At 36.2% G+C, this 22516-nt stretch overlaps 1 protein-coding gene across 3 annotated transcripts in view; it reads right to left on the reverse strand.

Annotated features, from left to right (window-relative positions):
* The window catches only part of LOC141711920 (uncharacterized), a 30218-nt gene that overhangs the window by 2147 nt on the left and 5555 nt on the right, over window positions 1-22516 (reverse strand). The window contains exons 3-10 of one of the 3 annotated variants that reach the window (XM_074514635.1): window positions 4524-4605; window positions 2489-2559; window positions 1995-2410; window positions 1251-1901; window positions 917-1093; window positions 476-841; window positions 289-396; window positions 13-201 (exon numbers count right to left, since the gene is read on the reverse strand). In XM_074514635.1, coding sequence (XP_074370736.1) covers window positions 13-201; window positions 289-396; window positions 476-841; window positions 917-1093; window positions 1251-1901; window positions 1995-2410; window positions 2489-2555 — 1974 coding nt within the window. In that variant the 5' untranslated portion in view covers window positions 2556-2559; window positions 4524-4605. Of the gene's footprint in view, window positions 1-12; window positions 220-288; window positions 397-475; window positions 842-916; window positions 1094-1250; window positions 1902-1994; window positions 2411-2488; window positions 2560-4523; window positions 4606-22516 lie in introns of all 3 variants that reach the window. The other 2 variants (XM_074514633.1, XM_074514634.1) reach the window with 2 other exon arrangements.

Below are 22516 nucleotides of genomic sequence, written 5' to 3' on the forward strand. Positions count from 1 at the left end.
CCTTTCTTTTACCTCTTTTCCAGAAGGTGGAGGAGGAGGGTCAATAGCAATACATTCATCGTCATCATCCAGTACCGATCCTTTCGCAATTGCTGGTTTTAACTTGATTGCTTCAACCTGATTCATTTCAGGGTGGAAACTTGCTTTGTCGGACAATATTGGTGATGGAAGATTGGTTGCAACATTATGCATCGCCTTTGGCTGAGCAATCTCCAGCATCTACTTTGTTAACTATAGTGTTAATTATTACAACATTAGAAAATTAAATACAAAGGATTGAAATCTTACCAACTCGCCTTGAAGCTTTGCGCACTCCTCTTCAACAGCATAAAGATCCTCCCTCATATTACTATATTCAGCTTGACTGATAAGGATGAAATCTGGTTGGTGTGTTGCCTAAGAAAACAAGATATTGAGCCAAAAATACTTTATTCAAACAAGACAAATGATAACAAGTTTATATATTATAACCCACCGTCCACTGTCTTAAGACTTTTTCTGCAATGTTAACTCCACCAAGAAATGGATTCACATTAAGGATTCTCCCAACTGAAGCAGTTGCGAACCACGAGGGGTATTCCAGACTCTGATTGACCAAGTTTTCAGCCAATATCCCATTCCATATATCATCATTCTGACCTTCCCATATTCCATGCATCATCCGTGGAGGATCATCGGGAACTCGACAAGGGAAACCAAATTGCCTTAAACATCTCTCTCCAAGATAGTACTCCCAGGTTTCAATGCTTCGGAATGGAATCCTTTTCTTAGCAAGATTGATAGTGGAGACCATGGCACCAGATATATATTCTGCACTGGCCAAGTACGGTTCCCAGGTCACCTGAAAATACAAGGTAAATTTAAATATGCAATATACTAGAAGTAAACACAAGATGAAATTGGTTAGATCACCAACCTGGGACTCCTCAACGAAATTTAGTTGGCAGCGCGAAGCAAGAAACCGTGGACCAAAAAAGTTTGGAGATTCGTTCTCTCTAGATTTTTTTGGACATATCCAGCGCCTTGCCCTCGGAAAGACATGGCCTTTAATGTGCGCCGGACGATTTATATCCAAATACTCAAAAGCCCAGTACTGGAGCAAGAAATGAGAATGAAATTGACATACAATATTAAATACAAAAAAACCTTCCACACATTCTCATCCCCCTCCAAAAATAAGAGAAGTAGACAATATCTTATCCTTGACCAGTAAGATGATCACAGTTAATACAGGCAAAGACAACACGTACCAGAAGAAACTGCCAGAACGCCGTAAATGCTCCTACCTCTGCAGTGACCTTTCTTCTCATTCCACCAAGAAAGGCTGAATATGTGATCCCCCCCCAATCATAAGTTCCCACTTCATCTATTCTTTCCAGACACTTTACAAGCTTATGACTAATTAATGAACGGTTGTTGTTAAAGAAACAACTACTAATAAAATAAAGGAACAACCGGCGAAAAACTTTTTCCTTTACATCATCAGTTGGCGGGTTTTCCTTCACTTCATCCGAGGAAGGTACAATCGCCCTCAAGACTATCTTATTGTCAATAATAGCTCCATCTTCAGGTATTCCAAGAAGATACAGGGCTTTCTCTATCGAAAATTCGGAGTCGACTCCAATGCATCGACCTCCAAAACGGAGGCCAGTTACCATGGTCCAGTCCAAAGGAGTTGGACAAATCTCGCCACACGGTAAGTGTAGGGTGTTTGTCTCACTGAACCACCTTTCCATCAAAGCCAAACTGTATGATACTGGTAGATCCACAGGTTCAATTTTGAGAAAATCTCCAAAACCAGCGGCAAGAAACAGTGCCTTGTACTGGTCATTTGAGTCTTGATACAGTTCTACTGCAGTAGGCCAAGCACCTCGACAATTAAGATTTTGTGTAGGGGGGCCCTGCATGTAAAACAACAATAATTATATTTTGACTTCCAAAAGAAAAAGTGATGGACAAGAAGAACAGAAACATATAGCAGCACTATGCCTTACCCGTCCCGCTCTAGCATACGCCGAGAGGTGATTCCCTAAATTGTGGAGAAGTATTGTATCAGGGATGGCTCTCTCTGCAGGTGTTAGGTCCCTTTCAAAAACCGAAGTTCTCCTTGTCCTTGAAGGCATAGTATTCTCCTCATCTGTGCCACGCTCTTCATCATCTGTATCAGGTGTCCTCCTTAGCATTTTACGCTTACTCTTTCTCCTACTTGTAGTAGGTTCTACAGCTGATGTAGAGGGTGTCCTCTCCTTCTTTTTACGCCGAGATTTTCCCTCTTTTGTATTTTGTTTTACAGCTGTTGCAGGGCGTGTCCTTTGCTTTCCAGGCCTAGCGTCACTCACAACAGTATCTTTATTAGATGTAGGCGAGCTAGTGTTCATACGAGATCGTCTCTGAGTCCTTCCTTGTCTTCCTGTAGGTTCAGTATAATTTATAAGAAAGGAACAACAGAAGTTGTCAAATTGGAAATAATAAAAAGGAATATAAGTACCAGTAGAAGGTTTCCGAAGACTATTACCACGCTCCCAATCATTTACCGTAATTGCATAAGAAGACATGATACTGTGAAAGAGGAAGAGTTCAAGATCAATTAAACATAATCTGAGAAAAATCAAAGCACACCAAATGTTTAAAAATTTATATAGAAAAAGTAAGCCAAGAATCTAGCTACTTGTAGACCTGACAATTCATTAGTGTCGTGTACTTCCGTGTGTATTTTCGTGTTTCGTGTACACCAAACACAAAACCAACATGTTTAGGGTTCGTGTACTTTTGCTTCGTATCGTTTCATGTACAATTCAATATTAATATTAATATAAATTAAATTAAATTAAAGAAATAAATAATAAGATTTTTTAGGTAAAATTTTAATTATATATATATTTATGTAGATAACATTTATATACAATATTAAAAAATCAAGTATTATTTTAAAAATCAATATGTATATATTTATTATAAATATTCATATATTGTTTATAAATATTAATATTTAATTATAACATTTATTTATGTTGTATACTTCGTGTAGTGTTGTGTACTCGAAGGATAAACACAAAACTAACACTAAATCCCGGTCATGTATTTTCGTGCCGTGTACCCAAAGTGCAAACACTAAATTTTCGGTTCGTGTACTTCGTGTATCAAATTTCTGGGTCTAGCTACATGGCATGACTGTCTATGTAAGTTTAACTTTATTGTTATCAATCTTTGTTCTCATTTTTCTATTTTTAATGTTTATAGATAATGGTAAACTTAGACCTCTGATCCCATCATTCTTCAAAATTTCAATGGTAGCCAATCCCGACAACCACTGGTTTAATAAGGATCCTCTTCAGATCTTTAACTTTCTTAATTTCTTTCCAATCACATTTGTCAGTTAAGTATTAAATTGCAATATCTGGCTAAAAAAAAGTAAAAGAAAAATCATAATCTCACTGTCTCCTATAATGGTTGATCAGATGTACAGAACTCAATTTTGTAAAAAGAATGAGAATCAATAACTTTCAGATTTCTTCATTACATTTCCCACATTACGGAATTAATACTCCTTTCTTTATTAAAGCAATCAATCAGGCTTAAACAGTAGTTTACTTGGGAGTTTGTAATAATATACTCACTTCCTGTAGGGATAATAGTTCTACGTTACCTAGCAACGTTTGGCCCAATAGTAACCACCCCTTCTCTGTAAAAATTCGCATCACTTACAGTAATTTGTTCAAATGCCTTTATGAGGACAAATCAGCAACTAATGTATACCAAATTACTAGACTGACTGGTGGGTTGTTAAATGGTCTTATATACATTGGGTTATGGGCTAGAAACGATTAAGTGATATCAGAGCTTATCCAGCCTGAAGTTCCTTGTGCAATGCCCGGGATTAATTAGTGAAGTTGGTGGGCTCGACAAGGACGTCGATCCAAGAGTCTCCTCTGCAAAGTTGGGGTGCTTGTAACATCATACATCGACCAGAACAATAAGTTTAAAGGCCTTTATAAGGATTGGTCAATAACTAATGTAATGTACACCAAATTTGTCAGCCCTTTTGGACATACCAGTTGTTGGGTCCGATGTGCATTGGGTTGTGGGTTTGGGAAACTCTTAATTAATACAGATATAGCACGACTCTTGTTGATAACTCAAACAGAAATACTGCATCTTCACAAACTTAGACATAACTTTTTTGGATAGTCAATCTTAATAAAAAAAGAGCTTTACATTCAAAACGGTAAATTCTGTTACTAAAAACGGTTCTTCAAAACTTGTATGTCTAAACGGCGCGCTACTGAGAGAAGAAATAAATAGATTCAGATCTAGGGTTATAATTATTGACTAAATATCTGATTTCTACTGAAAGTAGATGGTAGCGAGGAACACATCTAATGCTCCATTGATCTTTAACAAAAGATTCACAAAGAATCACCATTAAGACATAGAATTCATAGAATTATTAGCTTTGACTAGATGATACAACAGATACAAGATGCAAGATCCGATACAATAGATGCAGAGAAAGTGGATATCACCTTTGAAGTTTGAAAATAAACGATGGTGGTAGGATTTTTTAGATTCACCGCGACTCCGTTCAAGTCGCCGCCGCTTTCTTTACTGCAAACAATGTTGTACTCACCCTGATTAGTGGCTCCAACGATATATAAAAATTATAAAAACCCTTTTATTATGTCTTGGACCCGGTGTTTACAAAATAACATAATGCAATCCTTGTCGAGTTATCAGGTCCTAAAACAATTTAATAAACAAAAAAAAGGATATATTTAATTTCTCAGTACTCCTTTATTGATCTATATATAACATAAAAGGCAAAAAACAAATATCTGTTTATAAACTCTTGATATTAGAAATCTAACCATCGAGTCTTCTGGACTATTTTTTTCTCAAGTAATACACATAAAAAAAGAAGAAGTATTGTTGGTTACTATAAAATCGTTAACTTTAAAAAAGACACTCATCAATAATTTCAAGAGTTAATAATCACATGTTGCATCGATCAATTTTATTTCAATCCAAGATACAGCAAAAACATCAGCTGGCAAGGTTAGTTCAGTTATATATTATTGATTGGAAGCAGAATCAAAATTAGATATTCATTCATTCTTCTCCTCTTCTTACACAGCCACTCTTTAGACTATCGTCTATCATTTCTAATAAATTATCTCAACGATCCTAGGAATGTACTATTCTATTCATTTATATTACTAAAGATAGAATAGTGCCGAGCAACTTTTTACACGCCAAACTAAAATGCTATATAGTCAACATTAATGTTAACAGTCCCTAACAAAATCACAAACCAAAGAATTAATCTATTTATTTAAAAAAAATGTGCAATAAACAACTAAAAAGAATACAAAATGCCATAGTTTTCTGAATATTGTCTATAAAGAAAAATAAATTAAAAAATAGTACGTGATATTTTTAAAGAGAATAAGCAGGGTTCTGCACCAGAATTTGAACTAAAAATACAGGTGATACAGCAGTGGTGTGTTCTGTTGCAGAACACTATGCTTATACATATATACAGACATATACATTTCTATTCACAAATACATAGTTGAACAATTGGGCACTATTGAAAATGTTGTCAGAGATAATATATACTCGCATACCCAAAAACACTATATTCTGCTGCAGAACATTGTTTTTCGGATGTGTAAAAATTATGTTCTGCCTTAAAACACGGTACTTTTCATAAATAGTACATTTGGTTGCAAATCTTTTGCTAAGATTTTTAGAGACTCTTTGAATCAAATTGATTGAAATTTCTCCTTTAGTTCCAATACAAAAATACAATATTCTGATGCAGAACACCGTTTTAAAGCTATATTTTAGTGCAGAACAAAGTGTGTTTTGTTGCAGAACCCTGCAGAATGAACTTAAGGTTCGTTATTCTTTATTTTAAATATATATAAAACACACATGTGCGCCTTATTATCTATATATTATTCCTAGAAACAAGCCATGGCTCGTGGAAAAGGTTTCATCAACTAATAATCAGATTCTCCCTGAATAGCACAACCCTTTCTTATAATACATGCTTGTACTTCACTCTTCAGAAGTCAAGTGCTTCTATTGGATAAATATTTCTGTAATGTAATCACTGTTAAGTGTTAATAAAATGACAACTTAATACATGATCAACTCAGTATCTCGACATTATCTCTTCATAATTATCCTGTATACTTCGATCATTATCATTTGTTACAACACTTGGAGGCTGTTACACTCCTCCATATATACATGTATGTAGTTTGAACATCAATACAACGAGACATACAATTCTTCCGGAACTCAAACATTGTTTTGGAGCCATCATGGGACTCTAGTTATCCTAGTACTTGTATACATTAAGCCCTCCAGTTTCTAGAGCGATCGTCCCAACCTCTCTCTCTCTCGCCTACACCTAAGACTACATGCACAATATTCCAATTAATTTATGCTCTTCCATCAAATCTGTCAAATGGACAGCTCAATCTCCCCCTTCTTAATTGTTATAAACTAACGAAATTATCAAATGCACCAACAAAGAACCCCTCTTATACTTTCTTCTCCTGCTGTTGGTGAAACTTTACCTTAAATGCCGCTTTTGATAAATCCTTCCAGAAAAAACCAGGTCCTCTTATCTTGGATACTCTTCACTTAAGATGCCTCTCAGCATATTAATTGAAAAACATCTGCCTATGCGACATAGATTTCCAAAACTAAAGATTATGGCTGTACTTCTTAAACACATCAATTGAGGTTGCATCTTGAACTCCAGTCCTGACGCAGCACGGAAGCGTAGGATAAGCAAACTCTAATCCTCGCAAGAATTCTTACACGAGAAATCCTTTAAAACCTTGAATCCACAAGGCAAACCTTGAATTCACAAGGGTTTTCTTGAATCCACAAGAAAGATATAGAGAAAAACTCTTAGGGTTTAATTTCAATAAAAGATTATCATACCTTACATCATACAATTGTTTACATAGGATAATAAATTCTATAAAGAAATAATAGTAAATCCTAATTAAAAATAAAAAATAATTAAAAGTAGCGTGATCATGCAGATTTCAGCATGAGCATGCAATGTCTTCCACCTGGCCACCAAAAGCTACTGTTGTTTTTTCCAGTTTTGGCATGACCATGCAATCCAGAGGCGTGAGCATGCCAGCCACCATATATCCTCAACAGCGTGATCATGCAGTCCCAGCGTGATCATACTTTGTTCTTCTCACACTCATCATACCCTTGATATATTCCGAAAATCCTCCTACATCAAATCCTTACGTTGCAACAGTTCAGCTTACCTTCAACAGGCCAAGAGCCTTGCTGATGAACTTAGGGTTGTTAGTTGTGTCACAAATGATTCTGAATTTGATGCCATTATTTAACTAAACACAGGTTCTTGATATCATGGTCTCATCACTGCCATCTATCAGAGACTTGATCCTGTCACCTTTCAAGAGCTACATGGGTAGCTTATATCTCAGAAATAATTCTGCTCAAAAGTGTCAAGGAACCTCGCAAGCATGATCACTCATCCTTCAAGGCCTTCTATAAGGGCCCTCCCACCTACACTGTATTCTCACCTTCAATCTGACTATCGCGCCTTCAGTTCTCATAATTCAGGCAGTCTCACTCATTAATATGTCGTAGTCCACACCATATCTGTAGAATAAATTACCATACTGCTGAATGATGTCATTATTATCAGGGATACTATATCTATGTAAGTGATGTAATTCCCACATTATTTAGACTTGATTATTGGAATATTATTATATATTGAATTGGGCAATCCATAATGTTTCTCCCTTTTGTGGTTGTGAAACCCTTGGGGTATTGCATGTTTCTGGTTCATCCACCCAAAGGTTATCTCTTATATTGTTTATAATTTAATAAATCGTTGTTCTACAAGTTGTCCTGCATCAAATGATATCAAGAGTTTAGGTTTCTCCATCAATTCTTAATTGTTGGGAGATTTTGGATTTTGAGGTGGGGATAGGGAGTACCGTGCATCGATCACTATACACTAGGGATGTCAAACGGATAATTCAGATATGAATTTGCTTGTATCCGTATCCGAATCTGAAAGTCCTTATCCGTATCGATATCCGTTTTTTTAGAGAATACTATCTGAATCCGGATCCGACGGATACTATCGGGATACGGATAATATCCGGATCCGAATCTGATTTTCAATCAAATTTTTTTTATATAAAAAATTCAAAAATTGCAAAATAATTAGTAAAAATTAAAATTATTTTTAAAAATTTAAGTTAAGAGTTAAAATGATTTAAACCTATTTCAATTTTTTCAAATATTAATTTTCATATATCTTTTCAATATAATTTTGATATCTTTAAGATATTAAACTCAAATGATATATTTATATATGTCTATAATATTATACAATTTTATAAAATTTGTATAAATATATTATTCAATGAATATATGTACACAGAGACACACTATAAAGTTTATAGAATAAATTTTAAATTATATCTATAATTTAAATATCATATATATATATAATTTCGGATTCGGATATTATTTGATACGAATATGCCTATATCCGTATCCATGCCCGAAATTGTCGGATATATCCGCTTTGTTTCGGATATGAATGCAGATATTTCGGATGGATATCGGATTTTTCGGATTTTTTGACAGCCCTACTATTCACTGCCGGAGAACTGTTCCACGTCGTAGTACTGTCTACATCAGTTTACCGTTCATCAGAAGCAGATCCGGGAAGAAGAAAATGTTGGTATTGCATTGAGCGCTATAGAGGTAACCCTAAACTAGTAGGTTGCCTAATAGTTTAGAGTCCAGCCCAATATGACATATTAACAGCCCATCTTCATTCTGCTTCCATCCCATTTCTTTTGTAGAGTCAGCTGAACTTTGCAAATTTTTGTAAATCTGCTATCAAGTACCTTAACTTCCGAATGCTTCTCAAATCAGCCCCTGATGTTTTAGAAAATATTATACCAACTATACCAGTTCCTTTACCTTCCAGGAGCTCCAAATCAGTCCTCGAGTTTCTGAAAATTTTCGGAATCAGTCCTGAACTTTCAAAATTTCGGAATCAACTCCGAAACTTCAGAAATAATACCATCAACAACTCTTGTCTGTGCTTTAATCATGTCTAAGAACATAAAATCAGCTATTGATAGTGGAAGATGATATTTAATTCCTTGAGCGTGAATGTAATAAGTTGTACTACCACATTTATGTTTGCAATCGTCGAGACAAGTTATTTGAATATGAGCTTAGATTAAAGGAATTAGATAATCAAAATTATGAACTTAAAAGGTTACAAACAAAGTATAAAAATTCAGTTGAATAAAGAAAGGTTTAAAAGTGCAAGTGAGGGACTTAACAGGAGTAGGGGAATGTGAGACTCCCAGCAACATTCTTATACATTTAGAGGATGAGAAAAAGGTCAAAGGGGCGATGGAAATTGAACACATTGAAGACACAAATACGGGATATCAGTTGAACGAGAATAATGTTCATGAAATAGAGATTATCTATAATAAGCCCAAGTTGGCCTTGGTCCATTATGCATTATGATTAGGGTTTGTATAAGTGATGCAATTCCCACAAATTATCAATTATCAATATATATATATAATTCCTGAAGTAACCCACCCTTCCAAATTACCAACCATACCCTTAGTTAAGCCTTACCATGGTTAATTTTCATTATATTAAAGGTTATAAATGTCATTTCCACATTTATTTTTTCTCCCCATGTCTCCACTAATTCTCTCTCTTCTCCATTTCTCAAATTACCCTCTACTTATTCTCTCTCTTCTCCATTTCTTAATTACCCTCTAATTATTCTCTCTCTTCTCCGTTTCTTATATCCAGTTCATCACTTCTTATTTATCCACATTCATTTATGTTAGATATATTTGATAATGTCATGGCTAATATGTTTTATGTTTAGCTTTCAGATCTTACGTGAACAGGATAAATCAGTACTTAACTGTTGATCAGTACTTATACTGGAAGTCAGGACTTAAGGATATCAGTACTTATATTATCAGGAGATAATCATCAGAAGATAGATATCAGAACTTAAGTGCTGAAGGACAATCAGATAAGGACAGTAGCTGATTAAAGGAAAGAAGATCGAGATAAACATAAGAAGAGATATGCATGAAAAAGGAATTCCGTGAAGAATGGAATACTTGAAAGAAAAGATATCTGATTGATATATTTTAGGAAGCAGAATTATATTCCATATCAATTAGCGATTATCTTGTAACTGTGTAGTATATAAACACAGGCATGGGGTTTACACTATAAGTGTTATCATTATCGAAGTTATTATTCTTTATAACCCTAGCAGCTCTCGTGATATTTGTTCATCACTGAGAGGTAACAGTACAGTTCCATACTGTAACAGAGTTTATTGTTTCAATAAAGTTTGTTTTCTGTTACTTAAGTTCTTAAAGTTCGATTTGAGTGTACACACACTGTATTCACCCCCTCTACAGTGTGTGTGACCTAACAATTGGTATCAGAGCCAATCTGTTAACTTACATACAGTTAAAGATCCAAACACAATCATGTCGGACACAGAAACTCCAACTAAGCCTACCACAACTGAGGAACCACCAAAGACACTAATTCAGAGTCGGTATGAGACCATCAGAGTTCCCATACTGAGACCATCTGAATATCCCATATGGAAGGTAAGGATGACCATGTTCCTGGAAGCAACAGATCCAGAATACCTGGATAGAATCAAGGAAGGTCCTCACAAACCAACCAAACTCGCTGTTGCAGTTGCAGGTGAAGCAGCAATGACCGTACCAAAGGAGAAGAGTGATTATACTGCTGAAGACATAGCATCAATTGCTAAGGATGCTAAGGTACGACACTTACTGCATAGTGCCATTGATAATGTAATGTCAAACAGGGTAATCAACTGCAAGACTGCTAAGGAGATATGGGATGCTCTGGAAACAAGGTGTCAGAGAACTGACACAATTAAGAAGAACAGGAAGACAATACTCACTCAAGAGTATGAACACTTTGACTCAAAGACTAATGAGTCATTGAATGATTTATATGATAGATTTGTCAAACTTTTGAATGATTTGTCATTGGTTGATAAAGAGTATGATCTTGAAGATTCAAACCTTAAGTTCCTGTTAGCTCTTCCTGAATGCTGGGATTTGAAGGCAACGACAATAAGAGACAACTACAATCTTGATGAAACAACTCTTGACGAAATCTATGGAATGCTCAAGACTCATGAGCTGGAGATGGAACAAAGAAGCAAGAGGAAAGGAGGAAAGTCAAGGACAGTCGCTCTTAAGGCTGAAGAAGAATTCCCCAAGGCAGCTTCCTCAAAGAAAGACAAGGGTAAAGCTCTTTTCATAAAGTCTGATACTGAGTCATCAAGTTCTGAGAGTGATGATGACTCAGATTCTGAAAGCTTGCCTGAGACCGATGCTGATGAGGAGATGATGAAGCTGTGTGCTCTTATGGTGAAAGGAATCACCAAGATTGCATACAGGAAGTTCAGGAAGGGAAAGAAGTTTTCCAGAAAAAGCATAAGTTCTGATAAGAAGAATTTCAGAAGATCTGAAGGCAGAGGAGGAAAGTCTGACAGAGGAGATTACACCAATGTTAAATGCTATAACTGTGGTGAGAAAGGCAACATATCTCCTGACTGCAAGAAGGTAAAGGGTGACAGAGGCAAGGCTCTTGTCACAAAGCAGAAAAGTTGGACAGACACTTCAGACTCTGAAAGTGAGGAGAACTATGCATTGATGGCAAATGCTGATAAAGAAAGTGCTGAGAGCAGTTCTGAAGCTGCTGAAACAAAGGTACCTCACACTACTTATGCTTTTCATACTGATGATATTAATGAGTTGAGAAGATATCTTAAAACCATGTTTGTTAGTTATAGAGATCAAACCTTAACATGTGAAAGATTAACTTCTGAAAATCTTGCTTTTAAGAAAAGAAATGATTTCTTAGAAAAAGAGTTAGTTATATTCCATCAAACTCAGAAGGATAGAGATGATGCTTTTTATGTTAGGGATGAAATGCTAAAAATGAATGAATCTCTAAAAACTGAGTTAGAAAAAAAAAAGAGAGATAATCAGGACTTGGACTAACTCTGACAGAACAACTCAAAATTTGCTAAGTAGTGAAAATTGGAAAGAGGACTTAGGTTATGGAGAGAATAAGAATGATAAAGGAACTGAAGAAATTAAGCCTGTTGTTAAGCAAAAGCCAAAGTTAAAACCTGTTAAGTTTGTAACTGTAAAGTCTGATAATGAGAAATCAGAAGTTAAAGAGGAATTAACTTCTGACAAACTAAAACAGGAAAAGACAGCTGAAATAAACATAGGCTTAATGACAAAGAAGCAGCTTAAGCATAAGCTGAAAGATGTCAAGAATGCAAACAAGGTAAAATCACCTAGGAAAAATAGGAATGGAAAGGAAGGTGTGAATAAAAGCAATGATTATAAACCTGTTCCTGATGCTCCTACGAAAACATATCATAACTGTGGAAGTTCTAACCATCTGGCTTCTTTTTGCAGGAAAAATAAGAATATTAACTCCTTACCTTCAAAATCAGGAGTTAAGAGTCAGTCAGTTAGATACAAACCACAAAATCCTTGTTTTCATTGTGGTAGTGTATGACATTCCATTTATACTTGTAAGGAATATCATAGTTTGTACTATGATTATTATCAAATAAAACCTTCTTTGAAGAAAGTTTCCGTTGTTCCTTCTAGTGTAAATTCTGATTCAAAGTCTGATAATGTAAATTCTGATAAGAAAAATGTTAACATAAACTCTGATGCTAAATCCGCTGCAAATGTTAACAAACTTAATAAGGCCAAAGGATCCAAGCAAGTCTGGGTCCTTAAAACTAATAATTAGTGGTCTTTGTGATTGCAGGGCAACAGGAAAAATATTCTAGTTCTGGACAGTGGATGTTCAGGACATATGACTGGAAATAAGGCTCTGCTATCAGACTTTGTGGAGAAAGCTGACCCAAGTGTTTCTTATGGAGATGGCAACATTGGAAAAACATTGGGATATGGCAATATCAATCTTGGGAATGTCATCATTAAAGAAGTAGCTCTGGTCTCAGGACTTAAACACAACCTACTGAGTATAAGTCAAATCTGTAACAGAGGTTATCATGTTGATTTCTTTGAAGAACACTGTGAAGTTGTGAGTAAATCTAAAGGCAAAGTTGTTCTGAAAGGAGACAGACGTGGTAACATTTATGAAGCTAAGCTTTCAACAAGTACTGATGGCTCTGCAATCTGTCTGTTAAGTAGAGCATCAATTGAAGAAAGCTGGAATTGGCATAAGAAACTCTCTCATTTAAATTTCAACAATATAAATGAACTGGTCAAGAAAGATCTTGTGATAGGATTGCCAAACACAGTATTTGTTCCTGATGGTCTTTGTGATTCATGTCAGAAAGCCAAACAAAGAAAATCTTCATTCAAGAGCAAGACTGAATCATCAATTCTTGAGCCTTATCATCTTATACATGTTGATCTATTTGGTCCAGTAAATGTCATGTCTATTGCAAAGAAGAAGTATGCGTTGGTAATAGTGGATGAGTTCACCAGATACACATGGGTGTATTTCTTGCATACAAAAAGTGAAACTGCATCTATCTTGATTGATCATGTCAAACAGCTGGATAAAATGGTCAAAGATTCTGTGAAAATTTTAAGGAGTGATAATGGCACTGAGTTCAAGAATTTGATAATGGAAGAGTTCTGCAAAAGCCATGGAATAAAGCAGGAATTTTCTGCTCCTGGAACTCCACAGCAAAATGGAGTTGTTGAAAGGAAGAATAGAACTCTCGTTGAAGCTGCACGTACAATGCTTGAAGAAGCAAAGCTTCCAACCTATTTCTGGGCTGAAGCTGTGCAGACTGCTTGTTTTACTCAAAATGCAACACTCATTAACAAGCATGGAAAAACACCATATGAGATGGTGAAGAAAAAGAAGCCAAATCTGAAATATTTTCATGTATTTGGATGCAAGTGTTTTGTTATCAAGACTCATCCTGAACAGCTATCAAAGTTTGATCTAAAAGCTGATGAAGGAATCTTTGTTGGATATACACTTTCCACAAAAGCCTTCAGAGTCTATAATTTGAGAACAAAAGTGGTCATGGAATCTATCAATGTCTCTTTTGATGACAAGAAGATCACTGGTCTTAAAGATTTCGTTGACCATGATCAGCTGAGATTTGAAAATGAAGACTCATATTCTGATACTGAAAATCCTGACAGTCTAAGTCCTGAAACTGCAAACTCTGATGGATTAAACTCTGATGTTATTGAAACTGTGGTGACTACGTTAAATGAAGATGCCCCTATGCAGGGGGAGCATACTCAAAATCCTACCACATCTCAAAATCCTACCACATCTCAAGAAACATTCGAACATGCAACTGGCTCTTCAAGTTCTGATTCGTCAAGTTCTGATAAGCCAAGTTCTGATAGTACTGAAAATCTAAATACTGAAGAATCCAACTCAGAAAGCATAGTTTCAGGGGGAGCATCAGAAAATGAAAATGAATATAGCATGGATCATGGGGGAGCATCCAGTTCTAGAGAAAACCTTCTATCTGCAAGGAAGTGGACAAAATCACATACACCTGATTTGATAATTGGAAATCCTGATGCAGGTGTCAGAACTAGAACAGGTACTTCAAATGAGTGTCTTTACAATTCTTTTCTCTCTCAGACTGAGCCAAAGAAAGTGGAAGAAGCTCTTCAAGATGCTGATTGGGTGCAAGCAATCCAGGAAGAGTTGAATGAATTTGAAAGAAACAAAGTCTGGACCCTAGTACCAAGACCAAAGAATAGATCTGTTGTTGGTACAAAGTGGGTATTCAGAAACAAAACTGACAGTGATGGCATAATTACAAGGAATAAGGCAAGGCTGGTTGCAAAAGGATATTCTCAACAGGAGGGAATTGATTATGATGAAACATTTGCACCAGTTGCTAGGTTAGAAGCCATAAGGATATTTTTGGCTTATCCTGCTCACAAAAAGTTTAATATCTTTTTGAAATGGATGTGAAAAGTGCTTTTCTCAATTGAGAATTGGAGGAAGAGGTATATGTTGAACAACCTTCAGGTTTTGTAGATACCAAACATCCAGATTATATCTACAGACTTGACAAAGCACTTTATGGACTTAAGCAAGCTCCTAGAGCATGGTATGAGACTTTAGCTCAGTTTCTTCTGGAAAGTGGATTCAACAGAGGGACAATAGACAAAACACTGTTCTACTTCAACCATGGAAATGACTTACTTCTGGTCCAGATTTATGTTGATGATATCATTTTTGGATCTACAAATGACAAACTTTGCAGGAAGTTTGCCAAACTTATGCAGTCAAGATATCAGATGAGTATGATGGGGGAACTTAGCTATTTTCTGGGTCTTCAAGTCAAGCAGAATGAGGAAGGCACTTTTATTTGTCAAACCAAGTACACCAGAAACTTGCTAAAGAAATTTGGAATGCAAGATTGTTCAAGTGCATCCACTCCAATGGCCACTGCAACAAAACTGGATAAGGATACTGGTAAATCAGTAGATATTACTGACTACAGAGGTATGATTGGCTCTCTACTCTATCTAACTACTAGTAGACCTGATATCATGTATGCTACCTGTCTTTGTGCAAGATTTCAAGCAGATCCAAGAGAACCTCACTTAACAGCTGTAAAAAAGAATCTTTAAGTATCTTAAAGGAACAGCTGCTCTGGGATTATGCTATCCTAGAGAATCAGATTTTAAACTAATAGGTTACTCAGATGCAGATTTTGCAGGTTGCAAAATTGACAGGAAAAGCATAAGTGGAAGCTGCCAATTTTTTTGGAGGCAGATTGGTTTCTTGGTACAGCAAGAAACAAAAGTCAATTTCCACATCAACTGCAGAAGCAGAGTATATTGCTGCAGGAAGTTGTTGTGCACAGATTCTTTGGATGAAGAATCAGTTACTGGATTATGGGTTAACATATTTTAAAATCCCGATTTACTGTAATAATCAAAGTGCTATTGCTATGACAGGTAATCCAGTTCAACACTCAATGACAAAGCACATCAGCATCAGGTACCACTTCATCAGGGAACATGTGGATGAAGGTACAGTGGAATTGCATTTTGTTCCCACAGATCAACAGTTGGCAGATATCTTCACAAAACCATTATGTAAAGCTACTTTTACAAGATTGGTAAATGAACTTGGAATGGTTTCAGGTTCCTTCTCTAAATCTGCTTAGACTTGTTCTGTGTTATCAGACTTTATGCTCAGTATTTACAGAATTCATCTCATTGTGTATTCTGTGCTTAATTGATAAATGTCTTTAAGTACTGACTGTTGTCTGATATATGTTTCTAAACTCTGATAAGTGATATGTCTGTTCTAGTACCTATTCAATCCTATGAGGATAACTGTGCTAGATACTGACCTAGTAGTCTTCAATAAACAAATGATTCCAAGGAAGAAGTAATTATTTCAGTGAAAATCTTGTGACACTAGCAAATTCTGATAACTGAGCTTAGTTAAGTTCATTTTGTATATCTTATTACTAAGTCACAAATTAGAATAATGCTACTCATCTGTTAAGTTCTGATACTAGTAAAACTGCTGAATGTACTAAGTGCTGATAGACCTCTCTTATCAAAAACAAAAGCAAAAAGATCAAAGATTAAAATCAGGTAATCCTTTGAGATCTAGAGTAAATATGTGGAAGGGACGACCCAAGTGCATTGCTGGTATTAAGTAAATATGCATCAGAAAAGCAAAATATTTTCTTGGTGACTTTTCACACTCTATGATTACTGGAGAAATACTCTGAAAATAACATAAATTCTAATAAACAGTCGTGACTCACTTACACTGAGAAGCCACTGTAAAATAGAATTTCAAAAGATGCATAAAATTAGCACAAAATAGTTGAGGTGGACTCAAGCATAAACTAATTCTTCAGTCGGTTTCAGGACAATGACAGATCTTTAGCAAAATTTTAGTTATGCCTTATTTCTAAGATGTACTGCAGTGAATCAGACTTTACTCTTTGTCTATTTTTAGCTTAATGCACACACTAATCACTCCATCTGAATGATGAAAATTTCTGTGGTGGTCTATGTTATTTTAGATAAAACAGTCAATGTGTCATTATTGCACAAATTCTGAGGACAAGTTCTAAGTTACACGTTTTGATGATTAAGTACTGACGTCCATAACTCAGAACTTGTATGAGTATTTACTAAAATAGGCATTCCTTTTTCGAGTTAAGAAATTATGTTCTGATGACTGTTAAGTTCTGGTATAGGTCTAAGTTCTGATTTCTCAGTCTAATCCTTTACTTGGCTTATCTTTAAATAAAATTTGATAACAGTCTCAGTTTGTACTCGAATATGTTGAAGTGGAAGATTAATAGTCACTGTGATTAGGATTAATGGTATTTGTACTTGAACAGACCACTGTTTCTTGTGTTTTGTGCGGTCTAGACCATGATTCCTCTTTCCAATGACTGTTATTCTTTTTCAAAGTCTAGGGAGACGAGGTAGAATTAATTCTACCTGTCAGCATTAAATATCTTTGCGTCTCTTGGCATTCTCTTGCCTATATAAGCAACCACTTCACATCAGTCTTTCCATCACATTCTTCTCACACACTTATCCTCCTTCTTCTATCAAAAACATAATGGTTCGATACAACATGTTTTTGAACAACCAAACCTTCACAATGGTGCTAAGTTGTGCCGATTGGCAGCAGGAGTGGCATGTAACAGCCATTCCTGAGGAGATCTGGATTCTGTCCCACAGGAGGTGCTGACTCACCTTCTATTCTTCTATATGGATTACCATCGCCATCTGGAGCGATTGGAGGAGGAAAGGCGAGAAACTATCCGTCAGCAAGAGCGAATCATACGACTCGCCATCTTGTTCGTCGAAGATAGGAAGAGGAAGATGACTTAATCTCGTCTTCTTCCTGTTCTTCTTCATCATCAGCTTTGTCAGGCTTCTTAGCTAGGACTAAAGCTGTTGACGTTAGGATTAGAAGCTTAGGGAAAATCTTGTATAAGTATTGATGTCAATTCCATTTCATAAATGTATTCACTTGATATATTAATGAAAATTGTTTTTACTTCAAATTTTGTCTCTGAGTTATTTTATCTTGTGTTGATAAATCCTGATTGATATTCTGATAACCATTTAAATTGTGCTTTTAGTTAAGTTCTGATTTTCTGTCAGCACTTATTCATCGAAATTATCTCGGTCATTTTTAACATGATTTATTTTCAGAATATTAATGTTGCAGTGAAAAATAATTCAATCAGTGATAACGGGTTAAAATTTGAATTGTTTCCCTTGATAAATGGAACAGTTTTTCCTTGAAACTCGGCAAATGGGTAAGTAATGATTACTGTTTTCTCGAGCTCAGTAACTATCCGTTATTACTGCATGTCTGACAGGTGTCCAACGGTAATATTTTTTTTGTATAAGTACAGCAGAGAGAAGATTTCTTTAATCTTTTTAATTTCTTCATCTTTTATCTCTCTTCTTACTTTTACTCTCCTTCACTTTACTATTTCCGTTGCTTTCATACAGATATTATATCAAACACCTATCAGGCATACTTAATTCTCAATTTTTTTTTTCACATGGCACCAAAGGATTTAATCATTGATGGAGCAAAGTTTGTTCCAAACAACTATGCTGCAATTCTTGATCATGCTGAAGCTCCATCTGAATTGCACTTTGTGCAAGATCTTCTTGCACATAGTGAGGTTGAGTACGTCTTAACTCAGCCTGAATTATTTTCAAGTCAACAAGTTCTGAGGTTCTGGAGGACTGGCGTTTTTGATGATGGTGGTAACCGTGGAACTCCCAGTATTATCTTCCAAGTGGGTGATTCATCTTTTGTAGTCACTCCTGGTACAGTACGCAGGGCTTTACATCTTCCTGAGGATTGTACTTTCTCAGTTCCAGAGGACTCAGCCCTTCGGGAGTTAATGACTGAATTGGGATATGAAAAGAGTCTGACGAAACTTGGACAGTTGAAACGGGCTAATATCAGAAGAGAATGGAGTTTCTTCTTTGATTGCATCACCAAAGCTTTTGGGAACAAATGTTCAAATTTTGATGCTATCCCAATTCTGAGTCAGCACATAGGGTATGCTATTATCCATCAAACTCATTTTGATTTTGCAACTAGAATAATTGGTTTTATTGGGGATAGGTTGACAGAGGATCGAGATGTTGTTTATTTTGCTAGATTCTGTCAACTTATTTACACTTACTGTACTGATGAACCCCAGTTAGTCAGCACTCAAACTCCACCTTTTAAGGTTGCAAAAAGGTACTTTAACGACCTGATAAATGCTGACACAAAGAAATCAATGGTGAGACCATTACAATTCCTCAGTCTGTGAAACAGATTCTGGTAAATGCTGATCCTGCTACTTACAAATCTGTTTACTCAAATGTTCAACCAACTCACCATAACCAAAATCCATCAACCTCAGTACCTACCTCTCATTCTACTCAATCTACCCTCAGAACTTATCTCAAATCCTATCTCTCCACTTCACAGACTGCTCAACCTTCTTCTTCAGCACCTACTGTGAAGTCTCCATCCTCTAAGCCAAAGAGAACAACAACTGTTCCTCAAACACCTCAAAAGAGGAGGAGATTTACTTTGAGAGATGAATCAGATTCTGAGGAACAGATTCCTTCTTCAGAACCTGTGGTGGTTGAAGCTGAGAACGCAACTTCTCAGAAGGATTCTGCAATTAGGGGTTCTAGGCTTCTCAAGAGGCTTAGACGCATGATAGTTCCTGAAACTCCCAAGGAATCCAAATCAACAAGGAAGTACAAGAAACAGAGGGCACAAAGGCCAGTTTCAGATGATGAGGAGGAAGCAGCTAAGGAAGGGGATCAGGAATCTCTGTTCTCACAAGACAAGGAATTTGCTCCAGTCACTTCTTCTCCATCAACTCCATCTCAGGAAGCTGTATCTGACAAGGCTAACTCACCATCTGTGTCTCTTGTTGATCCAGGCACAAGTGCTGAAATTTATATTCGAAACTTGGTTGTGCCTGAAATACTTTTCTTAGAAGCTCCAACAGCAAATAATACTTCCACAACACCTGTTATTGATGTTGTTCAAACTCCAGAGTTATCAACAACACCTTCTCTGCATCAAGATGCTGATGATCAGATTTTAGGTGAGCATCAGGATATGGCTGTTGATCAGAACTTAGTATCAGATCAGCAATTAGAGGATGCTGAAGCCTCCATTGCTACTCACACTGTTGTCTTATCAGAAGATACTGATTCTTTAAGTTCTGATGCTGCAAATGTTGGAGATACTGGTGAAGCTGCTACAACTGTAGATGCTGATGAAGCAGGTCCTTCAGGACATACTCCTCCACCGACTCTTCCTAAGTCTGAACTGATAAAGGAGTTTGTTATCAGGGATGCACCAGTACCTTGGAGTGAAACTCCTGCAGGTCAGGAGTGGACTAAGGAATGGAACTCAGTTTCATGTGTTCCAAATGCTTTACATCTTGCTGAGCACTTGACTAAAGCTGATGAAATGTTAAATTCTGATGATTTTAAAACCCAGCTTAGAGTCACTGCATTGAGTACTAAACATCTACAAGGTCTTCATTCCAATACTCATGCAGAGCTACACAAGATTCAGGAGAACTTTATCAAACAGAAACAAGTTTGGAAAATTGATAAGAAAAAGTTCTTCCAACCTACCATTGACAGGGTTGCTTATATTGAGAAAACTCAAGAGAAACAACAAGCTCAGATTGATCAAATTCTGACAAATCAAGCTTCTCAGCAATCGCAACTTACTGAAATCCAGACCTCAGTGGAACTACTTATCTCTCTTTTATTACCTGCTGATGCCAAAAAGGGGGAGAAGGTAATTAAGTCCAAATGCAAAACCAACAAGACACTGCAAGGAAAGGATGATGGAAAAGATGACCAAGGAACCTCTGGAATGGGTAGTGGTCATAGTCAAGGTAGAAGGTTTACATCAAGACAAGCTAGTCACAGAACAAGTTCTGATACTGGGAAAAGAATAAGTTTTGCTGCTGGTAAAAGGATAAGTTCTGATGAACTTCTAGATCTTGATGAGGAAATGTCAAGACAGTTATTTCTTCAAGAAAATCCAGGGATGGACTTGGAAAGTTTAAAGGAAGAAGAAGCCAGACTTAAATCAGAGAAAGTCACATCTAAATCTGAAGCTTCTGGTAAAAAGTTACTTCCAAAACCTAAAGGCATTGTGATCAAAGAAAGGATACATACTGAAGCAACTTTGGCTAGATCACAACCACAGATAGATCCAAGATCCAAGGGTAAAGAAAAGGTTGGTGAACCTATCAAGCCTTATGTACCTCCTGAGGAAGAAGAAATTACTGATGGAAAAGATGATTTTGCTCTGACCACAAGAAAAGTTCTTAAAACAACCTCTGACATGGCTCAAGTTGTTCAGAGTCAAGAAATTGTAAGTTCTGATATTCAGAAGAAGCAAGTAACCTCTGACAGTGCTCAAGTTAACTTGATATCAGAAAATAGATCTAAAACACTCCTACCAGAATTCACTAAAGCAAAACAGACTCAATCTTTGAAGACTACTGCAAGTGGTTTTGAAGTAAGAGTAGTTACTGGAAAGGAAGCTAGAGATAAAACTGGATTGGGAAGTGCTGATGAAAGAAGAGTACACAACACTACCAATGATCCAACTTCCTTGAGTGAACCAGGTATTGGAGCAACTCCTGAGAGATTGAATCAACTGGAATCTGTACAGATGGTTTACCATGCCTACTTGAAAGAATACATCATGTTGTTCATGACAGATGGTAGGGTTTATCATATAAGACAAAATGCCATTCCTTTGAAGTATTTTGAAGAATTGGAGCATGTACTTTTCTTACTTCAAGTGGATGACAGAATAACAGAGACTGCTGCAAACTACTTAAAAGAACAGATTCAGATACAGAAAAGGCTTTATTCTGTTAAGTCTGACAGCATATATGTTCCAAAGTACAGAGATCACAATGGTGATATTGTTGATATGAAGCCTAATACTGCACAGATCAGAACGTATCTTGGTATTAAGGGACTTGAATTCAATCTTGAATCTGACAAAGCTTATGTCATAAGACTAGATCAGGATTTAAGAAAAGCAAAGATTAATGATCTCAAAGCTGCAATCTTTCAAACTGGTGAAGATACTGCAGAGTTTAAAGGTGTTAAAAGGAGAATGATTGATGAACTAAGATATGCTGAGAAATGTTTGTTGAAGAACTATCTCAGAACAACTCCTGACATCAGAGAGATCAGAAAATGAAGAAGCCAAGTCGAAGATCTACAACTGCTTAAATTCTGATATTTATACAGATTGAAGTTGTTATCAGAAGTTGAAATTGGTAAAAACTTTAAGGACTGTAATTTGTAGTTATCTA

The sequence above is a fragment of the Apium graveolens genome, chromosome 3 (assembly GCF_009905375.1).
Source record: "Apium graveolens cultivar Ventura chromosome 3, ASM990537v1, whole genome shotgun sequence".
In the NCBI taxonomy this organism is placed as follows: Eukaryota; Viridiplantae; Streptophyta; class Magnoliopsida; order Apiales; family Apiaceae; genus Apium; species Apium graveolens.